General features: G+C 45.0%; 1 protein-coding gene and 1 non-coding gene across 2 annotated transcripts in view; both read left to right on the plus strand.

The window, feature by feature from the left end:
- The window catches only part of LOC137335996 (zinc finger protein 84-like), a 60,701-nt gene extending 43,996 nt beyond the window's left edge, over positions 1 to 16,705 (plus strand). The window contains exon 3 of the mRNA XM_068001498.1: positions 14,938 to 16,705. Within this exon, the coding sequence (XP_067857599.1) occupies positions 14,938 to 16,387 (1,450 nt within the window). The 3' untranslated portion in view covers positions 16,388 to 16,705. The remainder of the gene's footprint in view (positions 1 to 14,937) is intronic.
- trnak-uuu (transfer RNA lysine (anticodon UUU)) lies at positions 3,392 to 3,476 on the plus strand. The gene is given in 2 exon segments: positions 3,392 to 3,428; positions 3,441 to 3,476. It is a non-coding gene; the product is annotated as a tRNA-Lys (tRNA).
- Positions 16,706 to 20,502: the final 3,797 nt, after the last annotated feature.

A 20,502-nucleotide genomic window follows, 5' to 3' on the forward strand; every position in this document is an offset into this window, starting at 1 on the left:
ATGGTTACCATCCCAGGGGATTAAAAGGAATCGGTGAGGAAATTGTACATGCTTTAGTCATGATCGTTCAAAACTCTCTTGAATTAGGAATTGTTCCATGGATTGAAAAATTGGCACTGTCACTCCATTATTTAGGAAGGGGAGGAGAGATAAAGTAGAAAATTACAGACCTATTATTCTGGCGTCTGTTGTGGGGAAGTTACCAGTATCTGTTATTAGGGAAAGAATGACTGAGCACTTGGATACACATGAATTGATCAGAGAGAGCCAGCATGGATTTGTAAAGACGAAGTCAAGTCCAACGAAACTAGTTGAACTTTTTGAAGATATAATAACGTGGTAGATAATGGAGTGTCTATGGGTGTTTTTGTGTATTGACTTCCAGAGGCATTCGATAAGGTGCCACATAAGAGACTGTTAACACAAATGGGAGCACATGGAAATTAAAGCAACCCATTGACATGGGTAGGGAGTTGGTTGGGAGGTAGGAGACAGAGAGTAGGGATAATGGATCTGTGCTCAAATTGACAGGATGTGATTAGTGGTGTCCCCCAGGGATCTGTTCCGGCCCATCAGCTTTTTACTATATGCTTAAATGACGTAGATGAATGAATGAGAGCCGTATATCCAAGTTTGTCGACGACACCAAGTTAGGTGGCACATTGAGTAGTGCAGGTCGGAGCATAACGTTATAAGAGAAATTGATAGGTTAAGTGAGTTGGTAAAACTGTGGCAGATGGAGCTTACATAGAATTACATAGAATGTACATCTCAGAAACGGACAATTCGGCCCAATGAGACTCTGCCGGTGTTTATGCTGCAGACGAACCTCCTTCAACCCCTCTTCATCTAACCTTATGAGCAAACACTTTTATTCCTTTATTCCTTTCTCCTCCATGTGTTTATCTAGCTTCCCCGTAAACGCATCCATGCTATTCGTCTTAACTACTTCTTGAGGTAGCGAGTTGCACATTCTAACGAGTCTCTGGGTATATCTGGTTCTCTTGAATGCCATATTGGATTAATTAGTGACAAACTTTTATTTATGGCACCAAGTTTTGGAATCCTCACAACCAAAAGTTCAAACACCTTATCTACATCTGATCTATCAAACCCTGGCATAACCTTGAAGTCCGATATCAGCTTAGCCCTCAGCCTTCTCTTTCCTATGGAAAAGAGCCCCAGTCTGTTCAATCTTTCAATATGGGGAAGTATGAACTTTGGACCTAAGCAAGATAGGTTAGAATATTTTCTAACTGGTAAGAAGCTAGAAACTGTGGAGGAGGAAAGATGTTTTCGGGTCCAAGTGCAGAAATCACTAAAAGTCAGTGGACATTGACAAAAAATAACCCAAAAGGCTAATGGAATGTTGGCCTTTACCTTAAGGGAGCTGGAATTTAAAGGGGTGGAAGCTATGTTACTGTTATATAAACTCTGCTGAGACCACATTTCGAGTCCTGCATTCAGTTCTGAGCACCACACCTCAGGGAGGATATATTGGCCTTGGAGGGGGTGCAGCGCAGATTCACCAGAATGATACCGGGGCTAAAACAGTTAAGTTATGCGGGACAGGTTGCACAGACAAGGTTTGTATTTCCTTGTGTATAGAAGATTAAGTGATGATGTAATCGAGTTGTTGAAGGTGATTAAATGAGCCAATGGTGTGTGTGTGAGCTGTGAAACAGCTTGAAATACCAATCCTCTCCACCACTGGGGACTGGGTCTTCCAACAGACAGGGATTTTCACTCGAGCAAGTTTCATCCACATTTTCCGCTCTTCATTTCTCCGACTTGTTTGTAGCGCCTTTCCCTTGAATTCAGGACTTACAGGGAAAACTCGATTCTGCGGTCAATCTTCGGGTCACATGGTGAGATTTCAAATAATTGAAAACGTCCCTTATCACTCTCAATATTGTCACGTATACGTTTGACGAATGCAAAGCGGCTTCAATCGCGGTTTGGCTGCACAACTCGTTCAAAGCCACTGTCGATAATTGGAGGGTCTTTCAAGTCATGACACGAACATAACAGTTCGCACTGCCGTTTTCCGCAAGACGCTTCAGATTCATGGGGAATGATATCGGTCTGGCGGTTAAATCCGTTCCCTCTTCACAAATCCGCCTTTGAACCCGGGACTTTTAGTAATAACCGACACCAAACTGGTTTGTCCTGTATTTTACATTACTTTCTAAATATTACGGATAAGCGGAGCACTTGAGCTGTCACAGCTGTGACTTTGACTTTTCTCCCTCTCCTCTGGGTCTCCCCGGTAACTGTCACTAACCACAATCTTCTGTCACTCTTCTCTATCAGAAAGTTCCGAGCCTCGGTTTCCAAATGAAATAACTCCCATCTCTTCAATCACCGACAGCTCAGAGAGAGTTTCTTAGTTTCAGCTCCCAATTTCCCCAAATCCTCAAAGTAGCATCAAAATAATTGTCCTTAAGTGAATAATAATAATATAATTAAAAGTTCTTATCGTCTGGGGTTTTGTTTCAGATGCCACGGCTTTTAAATGTCACTGCGGATGTTAAACGAATCGCCTCTTGGTTGGAGGCTTCTGTTTGGGAAAGATCACGAAGCGATAATTGAGAGACCGAGGATGAAGCTGTTTGATGGGAGCACTGGTGACACAGACCGTGCGCGGCTCCAGTGGTGCAATCGGTCAGCGCGCGTTATTTCTACAATAATTATACACTCGAGAAATGCCGAGGTTGTGAGCTCCAGCGCCGTCTAAAGTAGTTGAACCTTCTCAACATTTTGACTGGAGTTCAAGGTAAAACCGGTTCCATAACGCATCGACTTCTTCATGTCCCCATGTGGGCACTGAGGCTCCTCTGGCCTCCCGTCTTGCAATAGCAGGTGAGAGTTTATTTGTTTATGGGAGGGAGAGGGGGCGATTGGTGATAGTTGAAATGGTAAAGCGGCCGGCACGAGATCTTTAAAGAACCAAAAACACAATTCTTCTTTCCGTGAAGCAGGTATTCATCGGTTTGAAGTGTCGTGTAGGGAATATTCGGGAGGCAAATCTGCTGCCTGGTGTCACGGTGTAACGGGTGAAATTATTCAGCTTTCAATTGTTGATCGGCTGAAATGTCGAGAGGCCTTTTCCAGCTCCCGTGTGGAACAAGTTTAGCTTTTGAGCCATTTTGTGAAGTGTTTTTTTTAATTGGTGCTAACGAATGACAAGACATTTTATACAAACAAGAAGAATTGCAAAATCACGAGTTCACTGTCCATGTTTCTGACATCATGTTCAACAGAAACAAGGATTCTCCTCAACACGTTGCTGAAAATTCAAGAGAAGGGATATTCCCCCGAATTCGGCTTCGCCAGGGATAATTCAGAGTCCCACCATGAATCTCTATGATGGAAACGAGTTTAGCAGGGCGCCTGGATAGCTCAGTCGGTAGAGCATCAGACTTTTAAAACAGGTGGTGATCTCAGAGTCCAGGGTTCAAGTCCCTGTTCAGGCTAAAAATTTTAAAACAGCTGGCAAGTTCTGCTTTTCCAGCGGACCAACATCAGCGAAAGGAGCAAGAGTTGGCCATCCAGTCCCTCGAGCCTGCTCCGCCATTTGATAACGTCATCGCTGATCTTCGACCTCAACTCTCCTTCCCCGTCCTCTCCCCATATCCCTTGAGTTCCTTCGTGTCCAAAAATCTATCTGTCACTGTTTTGAATCTATCCAATGGCTCAGCATCCACAGCACTCTGGGGAAGAGAGTTCCAATGGTTCACAACCCTCTCAGTGAAGAAATTGTTCCACATCTCTGTCCGAAATGGCCGGTCCCTTATCTTGAGATTATAACCATTAGTTCTAGACTCTCCAGCTAGGGGAAACAACTTCCAAGGATTTAACCTGTCAAGCCCTCTAAGAATTTAACATGTTTCAATTGGATCATCTCATTATTGCAAACTGCAGAGAATATCGGCCCATTCTACTCAATCTCTCCTCACAGGACGACCTTGTCATCCCAGGAATCAATCCAGTGAACCTTTGTTACACCCACGCTCAGGCTAGTGTATCGTTCCGCAGGTAAGGAGATCAAAACTGTACACAGTACTCCAGATGCGGTCCCACCAAACCCTATATAATTACAGCAACGCTTCCTTATCTTTGTAATCCAACCACCTCACAATAAAGGGCAACATACCATTTGCTTTCCTAATTGCTTGCTGCATCTGCATGTTAACTTTCTGTGATCCATGTCCAAGCACACAAAAATCCCTCTGAATCAACATTTCTTAATCTCTCACCTTTTAAAATGTATTCTGCTTTTCTATTCTTCCTACCAAAGTCAATAACCTCACATTTCCCCACTTTATACTTCATTTGCCAACTTCTAGCCCACTCGCTTAACCTTTCTGTATCACTTTGCATCCTCTTTGCGTCCTCCTCACAGCTTACTTTCCCACTTAGTTTTGTATCGTCAGCAAACTTGGATACATTACACTCGGTCCCCTCATCTAAGTCATTCATATAGATTGTAAATAGCTGAGGCCCAAGCACTGATATTCACGGCACCCCACTAGTTACAACCTGCCAATCCGAAAATGACCTCTTTATTCCGACTTTCTGTTTTCTGTACGTCAACAAATCCCCAAACCCTTTCATAAACCCATGCTGACTCTGTCCAATCCCGTTAATGCCTTCCAAGTTTTCTGTTATCACATCCTTTATAATGGACTCCAGCATTTTCCCCACTACTGATGTTCGGCTAACTGGTCGGTAGTTCCCTGTTTTTTTCTCTCCCTCCTTTTTTAAATAGTGGGGTTACATTTACCACCCTCCAATCTGTAGGAACTGTTCCAGAGTCTATCGAATTTTGGAAGATGACCACCAAAGCATCCATTATTTCCAAGGCCACTTCCTTTAGTACTCTGGGATGTAGATTATCAGGCCCTGGGGATTTGTCAGCTTTCAGCCCCATTAATTTCCCAAGCACTATTTTTTTTTACTAATACTGATTTCCTTCATTTTCTCCCTCTCACTAGACCTTTGGTACCCTAACATTTCCAGGAGGTTATTTGTGTCCTCCTTTGTGAAGACAGAACTAAAGTACCTGCGATCTACACCCTCAAAACCTCTAATAGAGTTGCCATACACAATTTCCCTTCCAAAAACCGTGTTGCATGTGCCTAACCATATTATGATTTTCTAAGTGCCCTCTTACCAAGTCCCTAGTAATAAATTCTCGCAATTTCCCTACTACTATTTTCAGGCCAAATGGCCTGTATTTCCCTGTTTTCTCTCTCCCTCCTTTCTTGACGAGCGGGGTTACATTTGGTATCTTCCAATCCATGGGGACCTTTCTAGAATCATGGGAACTCTGGAAGATAAAACCAACTTTCTCTGCAGCCAACTCTTTTAAAACCCTAGGATGTCGGCCATCAGGGCCAATGAATTTGTCAGCTTTTAGTCCCATTAATTTATCCGGTACTTTTTCATTACAAATATTAATTGCTTTAGGTTCCGCACTCTCATTAGAACCTTGGTTCCCCAATAGTTCCGGTATGATTTTTGTTTCATCTACTATGACGACAGATACCAAATACTTGTTTACATCTCAGCCATTCCTTATTCTTCATTATAAATTCTCCTGTCTCTGCCTCCAAGGGACCCATGTTTACTTTCGCTAATCACTTCCTTTATACATACTTGTAGAAGCTCTAACAATCCATTTTTATAATTCTTGCTGGTCTACCCTCATTCTATTTTCTCCCATTTTAGCAATTTCTTGGTCATCCTTTGCTGAATTCCCAAACCCTCCTAATCCTCAGGCTTACTATTCATTTTGGCACCATTGTAAGCCTCTTTTAACCGAATTCGATCATTAATTTCTCCAGTTAACCAACGTTGCACCACTTTTCCGGTGGAGTTTTTAATCCTCAAACGAATGTAATTTTGTTGAGGAATAATGAATTATTTCTTTAAATGTTCGCCATTGCTTATCTACCATCATATTTTTAATCGAATGTCCCAAACTCCTAAGCCAACTCACCTCTCATAACAACGTTATTGGTTTTGTTTAAATTTTAAGACCCTAGTATCGGACTTAACGACATCACTCTCAAACTCAATATTACATTCTATCATATTATGATCATTCTTCGCCAGAGGATCATTTACTATAAGATTACGAATTAATCCTGTCTCATTACACAATACCAGTTCTAAAATAGCCTGTTCCCTTGTTGGTTCCTCAACATATTGATCCAGAAAACTGGCTCGAATGCATTCCATCAACATAAAACAGCTTATCTTGAGTTGCTAACATGATGTCAACACGATGGGATGACGTTTGACTAGAAGACACGGCCAGATCTGCAGGTGAATTAGATGTTTGCTGCAAACACGGAGAATTAATGAAACCAAGACTTCCCTGCAGAGCAAGGAGTTGGAAAGAAAGATGCTGGGCATTGAGAGGCGAAGGATTTTGTCTGTTGCAGGATGAATGGACAAAAGGATCTCAACTCCCTGCTTCTTTTCCACATTGATAAATCGAGACAAAAATATCATCTCCGTGCTTCTTTCAGATAATGAATGTCTGAATGCTGAAGGGATCACTGATCCAAGCCAATTATCTCCACTCGCACTCTGCTTCCAATCTTGCACACGTTGCTCAGCTTTGAAATTGTTCATTTTTTCACACTGGGGTTCAACTTGAAGAAAGCGATGCTGTGATCAGCTGGTGTTGTTCAGGAAATGGAGTAAAAGAAGATACATAAAAGGCCAATGATAACAGTGACTGTTCGAACACTGTGAGATACAGTTAAAGGTCGCCAACATTTAAAGTGTCAGGCAGCAGATATTTTCCAAATCATGACAGAAATGACAAGAAAACTTCATGCAGACTTTGATGAGCGGCACGACTTTCGAACAGGAGGCATTTTACAGAAGGCAAGAAAGTGCATTGTGTATCGCTCTTATGGGTTGTAAAATTGAAGAATGATGGGCTGCTGGCTGTTCAGGCAGGAGCGGTGAAATTACTCATGTTGATCAGGAGCGAGCTTTGTTCTCAGTCGGGGGAATTTGGTTGGTGCTATTTTGAACAACACCAGGAAAGTCAAGTTCCCTGATCGGGAATCAAACATGGTGCCGCGGCGGTGAGAGCACCGAGTCCTCAGCACTGGACCACCAGAGAATCCGCTGCAATTTTCATTCAAGCAAGCAGCGCAACGCTGACTTTCCGACTTGTCCCTTTGAAGCTCACGTCACTTTCTTCCCAGACAAGTTGCTCGCACAAAATGGAATTTGCTGTTAGAACATGAAAGAGTTGTTCAGACAATGACAGCACCAAGTGCGGGTCGGCAGGTACATGAAATAGACAGTGAGGGGAAATATTACCCCAAGCTGCTGGTGAAACTGTTTCCATTTCCAAAACGCACGCACCGAATCAGTGCAGCTCCTTGGAAAGGTGCAAGGCAACGCAGGGCTGTCATGTCTCACTTGAAGCAATTGACACACACAAGATTCTGCCATCACGAGCCATCTCCTTCTGTTTCTGGCATTACTTTATCTCCACCTTCCTCTGCTCCTCCAGATGCCGGTGAATTAGATGTTCAAAGCAAATACTGCGACTTAACGAGAAAAAAACCTTAACTGGAAAGCAGGAGAGGGGGAGAATGATGCTGGGTGTTGAGAGACGATGGATTTTGCAGATACCAGGATAAATAGACACAACGGCCTCATCTCCCTGCATCTTCGGATACTGAATATCTTAATGCAAAGAGATGTTCTCACTGCCCCAGGCCCATTATCTCCAGTCGCATCTCCCACCAATCTTGCCTATGTTGCTTCGCTGTGAAATTGTGCAATTTTTCACACTGGGATTCCATTTGATGAAAACATTGCTGTGATCAGCTAGTGTTGTTAAGGAGATGGAGCACAAGGAGATACATAAAAACCTAATGATATTACTGCCTCTTCGGACACTGAGCTACTGTTAAAGCTGTGCAATATTTAAAGTGTCAGGCAGCAGGTCTTTTCCAAATCTTGACACAAATGGCAAGAAAACTTCACGCAGACTTTGATCAGCGTCATGACTTTAAAAAAGCCGGCATTTTATACAGGCATTCCACACTCTGGACCTTGACCCTTCCCCTGGGATTCTCACTGTGAACCGGTGGGATTTGTTTTGAGAAAGGATGTCCCAGCTCTCCACCTTAAAAGGGACACGGACAGGACCAGATGGGCTGAATGGCACTGGTTTAAGACATCACTGCAGTGCCTAGAAACCCTGCTCACTCAGGTCTGTGAGTGTTGGATGGGACAGTGTAGAGGGTGTGGAGAGAGCTTTACTCTGTATCTAACCCGCGCTGTCCCTGCCTTGGGAGAGTTTGATGCGACAGTGTAGAGGGAGCATTACTCTGTGTCTAACCTGTGCTGTCGTTATCCTGGGTGTGTTTGATAGGGCAGTGCTGAGGGAGCTTTACTCTGTATCTTACCCGTGCTGTACCTGCCCCAGGAGTGTTTGATGGGACAAAGTAGAGGGAGCTTTATTTTGTATCTAACCCGTGCTGTACTTGCCCTATGAGGGTTTTGTGGTACAGTATATGTAACCCCTGCTGTACCTGCCCTCGGAGTGTTTAATGGCAAAGTAGGCAAAGTAGAGAGGATCTTACCTTTGTATCTAACTAGTGCTGTACCTGTCCTGGGAGGGTTTGATGGTACGGTGTAGAGGGAGCTTTACTCTGTATGTAACCCGTGCTGTACCTGTCCTGGGAGTGTTTGATGGTACAGTGTAGAGGATCTTTAGTCTGTATCCAACCCATGCTGTACCTGAGTGGAGAGTGTTGACACTGGGTGCTCACCTCGATGAGAACAACATTTAACCAGAAGATGATAAGATAAACCCATCTGCTCCTCGCCTGTACACAGACATTAGGAGACATTGAGTGTCCCTAACACATTTAGACAATGCCCATAATCAAATTTTGAACACTACCCTGAGATCTCCCCTTACCGTTCTTTGATCTATGAAAAGAGTCCCAGTTTCTCCAGTCTCTCCTCATAACTAAAGTCTCTCGTCACTGATATTTCACATTTCAGTGAATCTCTTCTGCGCTCTCTCCATGGCCTTGACATTTTCCCTCGTGTAAGATCCCCAAAACTTGACACAATATTCTAACCGCAGCCTAACCAATAACTTGTACAGGTTTACATGGCCTCTGTCCTTTTGTGCTCTATACCCCTATTTGTAAAACCGAGGATCACATGATTTTTTTCAACCACTTGATCAAATTGACCTCCCACTTTTAAAGGTTTGTGTATCTGAACACTTTGCAGGCTTTAGAAATATTAACATAACATGGCTAAAATACATTGACATTAAATGTCTGATATAATGTGTATTATGGGAAAGAGAAGTTTAATCTGAGTTAGAAACTCAAACAGGCGCTTGACTGCAGGCAGGTCGCCATGGCAACACTAATCAGCCATTCCATTCCACAGAATCGGCTGGTTGGAATCTCTAATCCTATAAGGGGAAGGAACAGGACTTTTTCTGTTATTAACCATAATGTAAACCTAAACCAGAGTGAGCAATATAGTAGACCAGATTGTAATGTGTGATGCTTATTTAATGAATATAAAATTTTATCTCCTGATGTCAAGCATCATACAGGGTAAGATAAGGCAGAAAAGGAAAGCTCATGTCAGACACCGAGAGCTCAATAATACAGAAAGCCTAGAGGAGTATAAAAAGTGCAGGGGTGAAATTAAAAAGGAAATTAGGAAACCAAAGAGAGGGAATCAAAAAATATTGGCAAATTAAATCAAGGAAAATCCAAAGATGTTTAATATATACATTAAGAACAAGAGGATAATGAAGGGAAGAGTAGGGACTTTTAGAGACCAAGAAAGGAACCTATGTGTGGAGGCGGATGATGTAGGTATGGTTCTTAATGAATACTTTGCTTCTGTCTTCACAAAAGAGAGGGATGGTGCAGACGTTGTAGTTAAGGAGAAGGAGTATGAAATATTGGATGCGATAAACTTAGTGAGAGAAGCAGCATTGAGGGGTTCAGCATCTTTGAAAGCAGATAAATCATCAGAGAGGGATGAAATGTATCGCAGAGTGTTAAAAGAAGCAAGGGAGGAAATAACGGAGGCTCTAACCATCATTTTCCAATTCTGAGTGGGTACAGGCGTGGTGCTGGAGGATTGGATGACTGCTAATGTTGTACTATTGTTTAAAAAGAGACCGAGGGACAGATCGAGTAATTACAGGCCAGTCAGTCTAACTTCGTTGGTGGGCAAGTTTAAGAATCAATTCTGAGGGACATGATAAACCATCACTTAGAAAGGCACGGAGTAATCAAGGACAGTCAGCGTGGATTTGTTGTGGGAAGGTCGTGTCTGACTAACTTGATTGAATTTTTTGAGGAGGTAACAAGGAGAGTCGATGAGGGTAATGTATTTGATGTAGTCTACATGGATTTTAGCAAGAGTTTTGACAAGATTGCACATGGCAGACTGGTCAAAAAAGTACAATCTCATGGGATCCAAGGCAAAGTTGCAAGTTGGATCCAAAATTGGCTCAGTGGCAGGAAGAAAAGGGTGATGATCGACTGGTGTTTTTATGACTGGAAGGCTGTTTCCAGTGGGGTTCCGCAGAGCTCAGTACTCGGTCCCTTGCTTTTTGTGATGTTTATTAATGATTTGGACTTAAATTTAGGGGGCTTGATCAAGAAGTTTGCAGATGATACAAAATTGGCCGGATGGTTGATAGTGAGGAGGAAAGTGAAGGAAGATATCAATGGACTGGTCAGGGAGGCGGAAAAGTGGTAAATGGAATTCAATCCGGAGAAGTGTGAGGTAATGCATTTGGGGCCGGCAAATAAGGCAAGGGAGCACAAATAAATGGGAGGATACTGAACGGTGTAGAAGACGTGAGGGACCTTGGAATGCATGTGCACAGATCCCTGAAGGTAGCATGACAGGTCGATATGGTATTAAGAAGGCATGTGGAATACGTTCCTTTATTAGCCACGCCAGAGAATATAAGACCAGGGAGGTTATGCTGGAACTGTATTAAACAATGTTTAGTCCACAACTTGAGTACTGTGTAGAGTTCTGGTCACCACAATACAGGAAGGGTTTAATTTCACTAGAGAGGGTACAGGGGAGATTTACGAGGAGGTTGCCAGGACTGGATAATTTTAGCTATGAAGAAAGATTTATAGGCTGCGATTGTTCTCTTTGAAACAGAGGAGGCTGAGGAGTGATTTAATTGAGGTGTACAAATTTATGTATGGCCGAGATAGAGTGGATAAGAAGGACTGATTTCCCTTAGCAGAGAGGTCAGTAAACAAGGGGCAGGGCATAGATTTAAAATGATTGGTAGAAGGATTATTGAGGAGCTGATGAAAACATTTTTCACCCAGAGGGTGGTTGGTGTCTGGAAGTCACTGCCTGAAAGGATGGTCGAGGCAGAAATCCTCAACTCATTTAAAAGGTACCCGGATATGCACCTGACGTGCCGTGACCGACAAGGTTATGGACCAAGTGCTGGAAAGTGGGATTCGGCTGGGTGGCTCATTTTCGGCTGGCGCAGACACGTAAGGCCAAATGGCCTCGTTCTGTGCCATAAATTTTCTATGCTTCTATGATTCTAATTAACAGTAAACAGGGTAGTTTAGGGTTCATGAGAACACGACTGAAGAAAAGTAACTGCTGGGAACCAAGCAATGTGTCTTTGTAAACCACAGATTAGGGAAGTTCCAGCTTCACTGACAGAGATGGATCACAACAGGGTGTAAAAGTGAGGGGCTACTGATGTAAGGGGCAGTTGGGACTGGAGACACCGGAGATCAAGCTCAGGGCGTCCGTGGTTCCATCCAGAGGACTGATCTCGTCGACACGGGGGATTTGCATGTTTACTCTGGTATGGTCGAGGGAAGAGAGTTTGCTCATATATTTCTTAATGAGGCTTTAATGTTGCTGACTCTCAGACTTGTTAATTAATAAGACAATGCATTGGTTAGAACCTTCCAACCCTCAGTCTCCCCGCTCCTCTACTTTAAAACTTTGACCATTTAGTGCACATTTCATCTCATTTTTCTTCCTCTCAAAACGCATAACGTCACATTTCTCTGCATTACATTCCACCTGGCCCATTTACTATCCCGTGGACGTCACAATGAAGTCACTGACACTCCTTCACAGTTGCCCCAATTTTGGCGTCATCCAGAAATTGTCACCTTGTGTCCCACATACCCAAGCTCAGAACATTCTCTATATTGAGAAGAGCAATGGTCCCAACACTAACCCTGGGGGACAGCACTGTTTACATCCCACCAGTCTGAAGAACACCCATTAACCACAACTCTCTGTTTTCTGTCCTTTACACAACTTCCGATCCAAATTGCCTCATTCCCTTTAATACGGTAAGTATTAATTTTATCAACAAGCCTCCTGTCCGTCATCTCACCAAACACCCTTTCGCAATCAATGGGCACAACATTCACTGCATTTCCTTTATCAGCAGACTTGAGTTATCTCAAATGATCCATGTTGGCTGTTCTTAATTAATGTGTTTTTCTAACAAATGTTGAAATGTTTGCTCCACCTCATCTGGTTTCATCTGTTTCAAGACGCAACAGAAAGGTCGAGTTGTCTCCTGAAGTTTAAGATAAATTAGGTTTTAAAAATTATGTTTCAGACAATGAGGGACGTCTGGGCTGAGACCGCCCATTCGGTGCCGCAACTCCCACCCCTCACACACTCCGATTGGTTGGAGGATCAACTCACCCCTCACCCCTCCAGTCAATTTCCGCTCCTCCTTTTGGTCTGGAACTCTCCTTTATCACCAGGACGGGATTAGTGTTGAGACTGACATCCTCAGGTGCAGTTCGAAAATAAACATTAATTGAACCCGTGAGTTGCAACATTTAATAACACGAAATTAATAAAAGTTACCTTAAAAAATATTTTCTGGAGTTCACCAAAGTGGTGGTGCGTCTACACTGTGTGTTTATGCCGGTTTAAATGGCACAAAGAGCTGGGGTTTCAGTTTATTTTATTATTCTTGATCCATACGCGCTCTCTCTGCATCCAATGTCTTTGCTTTTCGGCCTGATATTAAGATCATTAATGGCGGCTGCATCACCCCGCATGCAGCGCGTTGCAGATTGTGCCCTATCTGAATCAGTAGAGCACAGCGCGCAGGCGCAGTCTGACTCATTATCGGGCAGTGTGTCCTGAGCATGCGCGGTCAGTCGAGGCTGCGGGAGGAGCGCGTTCGGTGCAGGTGAGAAGATCGGAGCAAGAGGATCAATAAACCCCGGGGCCCGGGTCCGGGCTCAGGCCCAGGCTCAGGCTTCACAAACCCCGAGTGCGGCCCCAGACCCGAATATAAAACAGTGAACATTATCCCCCCTCACTACCCGCCGGTTTCCGGTTTCTCCCGTTTCGCTCCGGACCAACTCTGAACGAAAGGCCGCGGCCCCGCGCATGCGCGGAGGAAACTGGGAATTCTCAGGGAGCGTCTGTAAATGAAGGAGAAATGGTGATCGGTCAGGGAGCGTCTGTAAATGAAGGAGAAATGGTGATCGGTCAGGGAGTATCTGTAAATGAAGGAGAAATGGTGATCGGTCAGGGAGCGTCTGTAAATGAAGGAGAAATGGTGATCGGTCACGGAGCGTCTGTAAATGAAGGAGAAATCGTGATCGGTCAGGGAGTGTCTGTAAATGAAGGAGAAATGGTAATCGGTCAGGGAGGGTCTGTAAATGAAGGAGAAATGGTATTCGGTCAGGGAGCATCTGTAAATGAAGGAGAAATCGTGATCGATAAGGGAACATATGCAAATGAGGGGGAAATTGTGATCGGTCAACGAGCGTTTGTAAATGAAGGAGAAATGGTGATCATTCAGGGAGCATCGGTAAATGAAGGAGAAATGGTGATCTCTTTTTCTTTCGTCATCCAGGGAGCTCTAGCTTTGGATGCTATTCCTTTCCTCCTCGTGGGAATCTGTCTACTCTCGACCAAACCCACTCCTCCTCGAAGGCCTCCCATTGTTCAATTACTGTTTTGTTGCCAATTTTTGATACCAATTCACCTGGACAAGATCCCTTTTTAACTCATGAAATTAGCCCTCCTCCAGTTAAGAATTTTCACATTTGACTGTCCCTTGTCCTTTTCCATAACTGTTCTAAACCGAATGAGATTATGATCACTGCTGCCCCACTGAAACATGCTCCACCTGCCCCACTTCATTCTCCACATCGAGCCCACTGCTGTACTCGCATTCACTCTCTCACATTCACTCTCTCACACTCTCTCACATTCACTCTCTCACATTCACACTCTCACATTCACTCTCACATTCACTCTCTCACATTCACTCTCTCACATTCACTCTCTCACATTCACTCTCTCACCCTTTCACTCATGGTTTAGTACCACTGAAAGATGATTTGATGGGTTTGGATTTCAGCACAGCGAGGAGGGAGAGTTAGTGGGACGGGGATTTACAGCTTTGAGGAATAAGAGAGGAAAGAATGTTCCATAGAACGACGAGTTATCTGATCTGAATTTTTATCCTGTACTTACAGTGATAACTTTTATAATCTCCTTTCACAGGTTATTAGAAGGGGAGGATTTGCAGACAGGAAACTCAAACCAAAGACCACGTCAAGATCTGACAGAGTCACTCGATTCATCAGGACCTGAATATCATCGGCCTTTGAATGTGGAAGGAGAAATGTTTGTCTGTTCTATCTCTGGGAGAAGATTTCAAACATCAGTGTGAGTGGAAAAGCACCAAGACACACACACCCGAGTGAGAGTGTTCCAGTGCACTGACTGTGGAAAGAGCTTTAACCAGTTACATAGCCTGAAAAAACATCACACCATTCACAGCGGGGAGAAACTGTATACGTGTTGTGTGTGTGGACGAGGCTTCAACTGATCGTCCAACCTGGAGAGACACAAGGACACCCGGACCACGGAGAAACCGTGGAAATGTGGGGACTGTGGGAAGGGATTCAATTACCCTTCACTGCTGGAAATTCATCGACGCAATCACACTGGGGAGAGGCCGTTCACCTGTTCCGTGTGTGGGAAGGGATTCACTCAGTCAGACAGCCTCCTGATGCACCAGCGATTTCACTCTGATAAGCGACCTTTTAAATGTTCGGACTGTGAGAAGAGGTTTAAAAGCAAAAGTAATCTGCTGACACACCAACGCATTCACACAGGGGAGAGACCGTTCATCTGCACCGTGTGTGGGAAGGGATTCACTCGGTCATCTCAGCTTCTATCACACCAGCGAGTTCACACTGGGGACAGCCCATTCACCTGCTCCGTGAATAAGAATAGATTCACTCAGTCATCACACCTTCTGCAACACCAGCGAGTTCACACTGATGAGAGACCTTTTAAATGTTCTGACTGTGAGAAGAGGTTTAAAAGCAAAAGTAATCTGCTGACACACCAACGCGCTCACACCGGGGAGAGGCCGTTCACCTGCTCCGTGTGTGGGAAGAGATTCACTCGGTCATCCATCCTGCTGGCACACCAGCGAGTTCACACTGGGGAGAGGCCGTTCTGCTGCTCCGTGTGTGGGAAGGGATTCACTCATTCATCATACCTTGTGCAACACCAGCAAGTTCACACTGATGAGAGACCTTTTAAATGTTCTGACTGTGGGAAGAGATTTAAAATCAGAAACGAACTACTGAGACAACAGCGCACTCACACTGGGGAGAGGCCGTTCACCTGCTCCGGGTGTGGGAAGGGATTTACTTGGTCATCCACCCTGCTGAGACACCAGCGAGTTCACACTGATGAGAGACCTTTTAAATGTTCTGACTGTGAGAAGAGGTTTAAAAGCAAAAGGAATCTGCTGTCGCACCAACGCACTCACACTGGGGAGAGGTCGTTCACCTGCTCCGTGTGTGGGAAGGGATTCACTCGGTCATCCACTCTGCTGACACACCAGCGAGTTCACACTGGGGAGAGGCCGTTCATCTGCTCTGTGTGTAAGAAGAGATTCACTCATTCATCACACCTTCTGTCACACCAGCAAGTTCACACTGATGAGAGACCTTTTAAATGTCCTGACTGTGAGAAGAGATTTAAAATCAGAAACGAAATGGTGAGACACCAACGCAGTCACACTGGGGAGAGACCGTTCACCTGTTCCTTGTGTGAGAAGAGATTCACTCGGTCATCCAACCTTCTGTCACACCAGCGAGTTCACTCCGATGAGAGACCTTTTAAATGTCCTGACTGTGAGAAGAGATTTAAAATCAGAAACGAACTGCTGACACATCAACACATGCCCATTGGGGAGAGACTGTTCACCTGCTCCGTGTGTGGGAAGGGATTCACTCGATCATCCCACCTTCTGAGACATCAACTTGTTCACACTATTGAGTGACCTTTTAATTCACTGACTGTGAGAAGAGCTTTAAAAGCAGAAATGAACTGCTGACACATCAACACATGCCCATTGGGGAGAGACTGTTCACCTGCTCCGTGTGTGGGAAGGGATTCACTCAGTCATCACACGTGCTGAGACACCAGCGAGTTCACATTTGACTGCAGGGGTTGGATTCTGCTGTTAATCACATCCAGGACTGAACCATGTTCATTCTGACAGTTAGGGTTTGTTTCTTCTGATGTCAATAACCCCTATAACTGGGCTGGAGTTTAATATTCTGGATATCTATTAAATAAATCAGATTTGTTTTAAACACCTTGTTGTAGATTTTAGTCTTTCCCACCTGAGTGTTTAGCATCACCTGACTGGAGCTCAGAAAGGACAATCTGGGGGGAGCAGAACTTCAGCCTGGACACAGTCCTTCAGGGCCACACTGAGAGGGGCAAACGGCACTTTGGTCTTTCTCATCTCTCTTCTCTGACAGCAAAGTCGCCGTGCGGAGTCCAGTCTAAAAATGACTGTGGTAATTATTCTATGAAGATTTAACCTGTTTGTGTGACAGTCCTGAGTCTACCATTTAAGGCAGGCGTTAACTCATTTAAAATAAACCCGTTAAAAATAAATGATTTAAAGTCTGCATCAAAATAGCAGTGGGAGGAGTTCACAGGAGCCTGTTAACTGCTGGTACAATTATACAACAGTCATTCGATCTCCAGATAAAGAAGGACCTGCAGTGTGTTTCCAGAATTCATGGTTTTATTGCTGTGTGCGTGTTAGACACCAGGATCACTAAAAATACACGACCCAGACCATCCACAGGGTGGGGGCGATCCCGACAGTTACTCTGGGATCACTCCCACTGCGGAACTCCACCACTGACCCTGCTGAAGGTTGCAGGCTCAGGGAGTGGGGCCTCCAGGAGTGGACTGCAAGATAGCTGACAAATATATGCTGAGGTACCAGAGGAATCCTTACTAAGGAACCGTCTGGGGTTTTACTTGTCAGTGTGGGTCTAGCGGTGAATGATTCTTGACTCCCCGAACTGTCTTACAGTCAGATCAGGATGAATTCAGTTGACAGGAGAATTGGGACAAATATCACCCACAATCGAGGGAGACACAAGCAGCCATTAGAGAAGCTAAGAGATCTTTGAAAAGAAGATGGTGCACAAATGTGCTAATAATAGAAAACGCCTTTCCAGCTACATCAGGAGTCAGAAGACCATTAAAGATGGTTTAGGGCCACTGAAAGACAGTTCAGGGCTGATTCCCGGGCTATGGCAGAGCTGTTAAATGACTATTTCTCATCAGTCTGCACTCCTGTAGATGATGCTCAGATTCCAGCTGTGGGATGTGCTGTCAACAATAACATCATAAATATTAAAATAGAAAGGGACGTGATCTTGGATAAAATATGAAATCTTAAAATAGGTTTAGCTCCAGGTCCAGATGATATTCACCCCCGGGTGTTTAAAGAGATGGGACGGGTGCTCTGTGAGCCCCTTGCCTGTATCCTCAACATGTGGAGATGCCGGTGATGGACTGGGGTTGACAATTGTAAACAATTTTACAACACCAAGTTAGAGTCCAGCAATTTTATTTTAAATTCACAAGCTTTCGGAGGCTTCCCCCTTCCTCAGGTGAACGATGTGAAATGAAGTCCTCGAAATGAAATCGCATTTATAATTCACAGAACAATGCTTGGTGAGTACAGACAGTTTTTTCAACTGCCCGTTGCCAAGGCAATCAGTGTGCAGACAGACAGGTGTTACCTGCCAGGTCTCACAGAATATACAAATCACAAAAAAAAAAAACCAACAAACAAAAAAAAAACAGAGATAGAGAGGTAGAAACATAGAAAAGACAGCAACTGACCCGTTATATTAAAAACAGATAACATTTGTTCGCTGGTGGGGTGATGTGTAGTGTGACATGAACCCAAGATCCCGGTTGAGGCCGTCCTCATGGGTGCGGAACTTGGCTATCAATTTCTGCTCGACGATTTTGCGTTGTCGTGTGTCTCGAAGGCCGCCTTGGAGTACGCTTACCCGAAGGTCGGTGGATGAATGTCCATGACTGCTGAAGTGTTCCCCGACAGGGAGGGAACCCTCCTGTTTGGCGATTGTTGCGCGGTGTCCGTTCATCCGTTGTCGCAGCGTCTGCATGGTCTCGCCAATGTACCATGCTCTGGGGCATCCTTTCCTGCAACGTATGAGGTAGACAACGTTGGCCGAGTCACAGGAGTATGAACCATGCACCTGGTGGGTGGTGTCCTGTCGTGTGATGGTGGTATCTGTGTCGATGATCTGGCATGTCTTGCAGAGGTTACCGTGGCAGGGTTGTGTGCTGTCGTGGACGCTGTTCTCTTGAAAGCTGGGTAATTTGCTATCAGGCAACGGAACCCTGTGTGAGAACCTCTCTGGATACATCGAGGGCATCCTGAAACCCATCGTACAGGGAACCCCCAGCTTCTGTCGCGACACTACAGACTTCCTACAAAAACTCAGTACCCACGGACCAGTTGAACCAGGAACACTTCTCACCACGATGGACGTCTCGGCACTATACACCAGTATCCCCCACGATGACGGCATCGCTGCGACAGCATCAATACTCAACACCAACAACAGCCAATCTCCAGACGCCATCCTACAACTCATCCGTTTCATCCTGGATCACAATGTCTTCACCTTCGATAACCAGTTCTTTACCCAAACACACGGAACAGCCATGGGGACCAAATTCGCACCCCAATACGCCAACATTTTCATGCACAAGTTCGAGCAGGACTTCTTCACTGCACAAGACCTCCAACCAACACTATACACCAGATACATCGACGATATTTTCTTTCTATGGACCCACGGCAAGGAATCACTAAAGAGACTACACGATAACATCAACAAGTTCCATCCCACCATCAAGCTCACCATGGACTACTCCTCAGAATCAGTTTCTTTCTTGGACACACGAATCTCCATCAAAGACGGGCACCTCAGCACCTCACTCTACCGCAAGCCCACGGACAACCTCACGATGCTCCACTTTTCCAGCTTCCACCCTAACCACGTCAAAGAGGCCATCCCCTATGGACAGGCCCTGCGAATACACAGGGTCTGCTCAGACGAGGAGGAACGCGATGGACACCTACAGACGCTGAAAGACGCCCTAGTAAGAACGGGATATGACGCTCGACTTATCGATCGACAGTTCCGACGGGCCACAGCAAAAAATTGCATAGACCTCCTCAGAAGACTAACACGGGATGCAACCAACAGAGTACCCTTTGTCGTCCAGTACTTCCCCGGAGCGGAGAAACTACGCCATGTTCTCCGCAGCCTTCAACATGTCATCAATGAGGACAAACACCTCGCTATGGCCATCCCCACACCTCCACTACTCGCCTTTAAACAGCCACCCAACCTCAAACAGACCATCGTTCGCAGCAAATTACCCAGCTTTCAGGAGAACAGCGTCCACGACACTACACAACCCTGCCGCGGTAACCTCTGCAAGACATGCCAGATCATCGACACAGATACCACCATCACACGAGAGGACACCACCCACCAGGTGCACGGTTCATACTCCTGTGACTCGGCCAACGTTGTCTACCTCATACGTTGCAATAAAGGGTGCCTCAGAGCATGGTACATTGGCGAGACCATGCAGACGCTGCGACAACGGATGAACGGACACCGCGCAACAATCGCCAAACAGGAGGGTTCCCTCCCAGTCGGGGAACACTTCAGCAGTCATGGACATTCATCCACCGACCTTCGGGTAAGCGTTCTCCAAGGCGGCCTTCGAGACACACGACAACGCAAAATCGTCGAGCAGAAATTGATAGCCAAGTTCCGCACCCATGAGGACGGCCTCAACCGGGATCTTGGGTTCATGTCACGCTACACGTTACCCCACCAGCGAACAAATGTTATCTGTTTTTAATATAACGGGTCAGTTGCTGTCTTTTCTATGTTTCTACCTCCCTATCTCTGTTTTTTTTTGTTTGTTGGTTTTTTTTTTTTTTTTTTGGTGATTTGTATATTCTGTGAGACCTGGCAGGTAACACCTGTCTGTCTGCACACTGATTGCCTTGGCAACGGGCAGTTG

This window comes from Heptranchias perlo, chromosome 20 (assembly GCF_035084215.1).
Source record: "Heptranchias perlo isolate sHepPer1 chromosome 20, sHepPer1.hap1, whole genome shotgun sequence".
NCBI classification, from domain to species: domain Eukaryota; kingdom Metazoa; phylum Chordata; class Chondrichthyes; order Hexanchiformes; family Hexanchidae; genus Heptranchias; species Heptranchias perlo.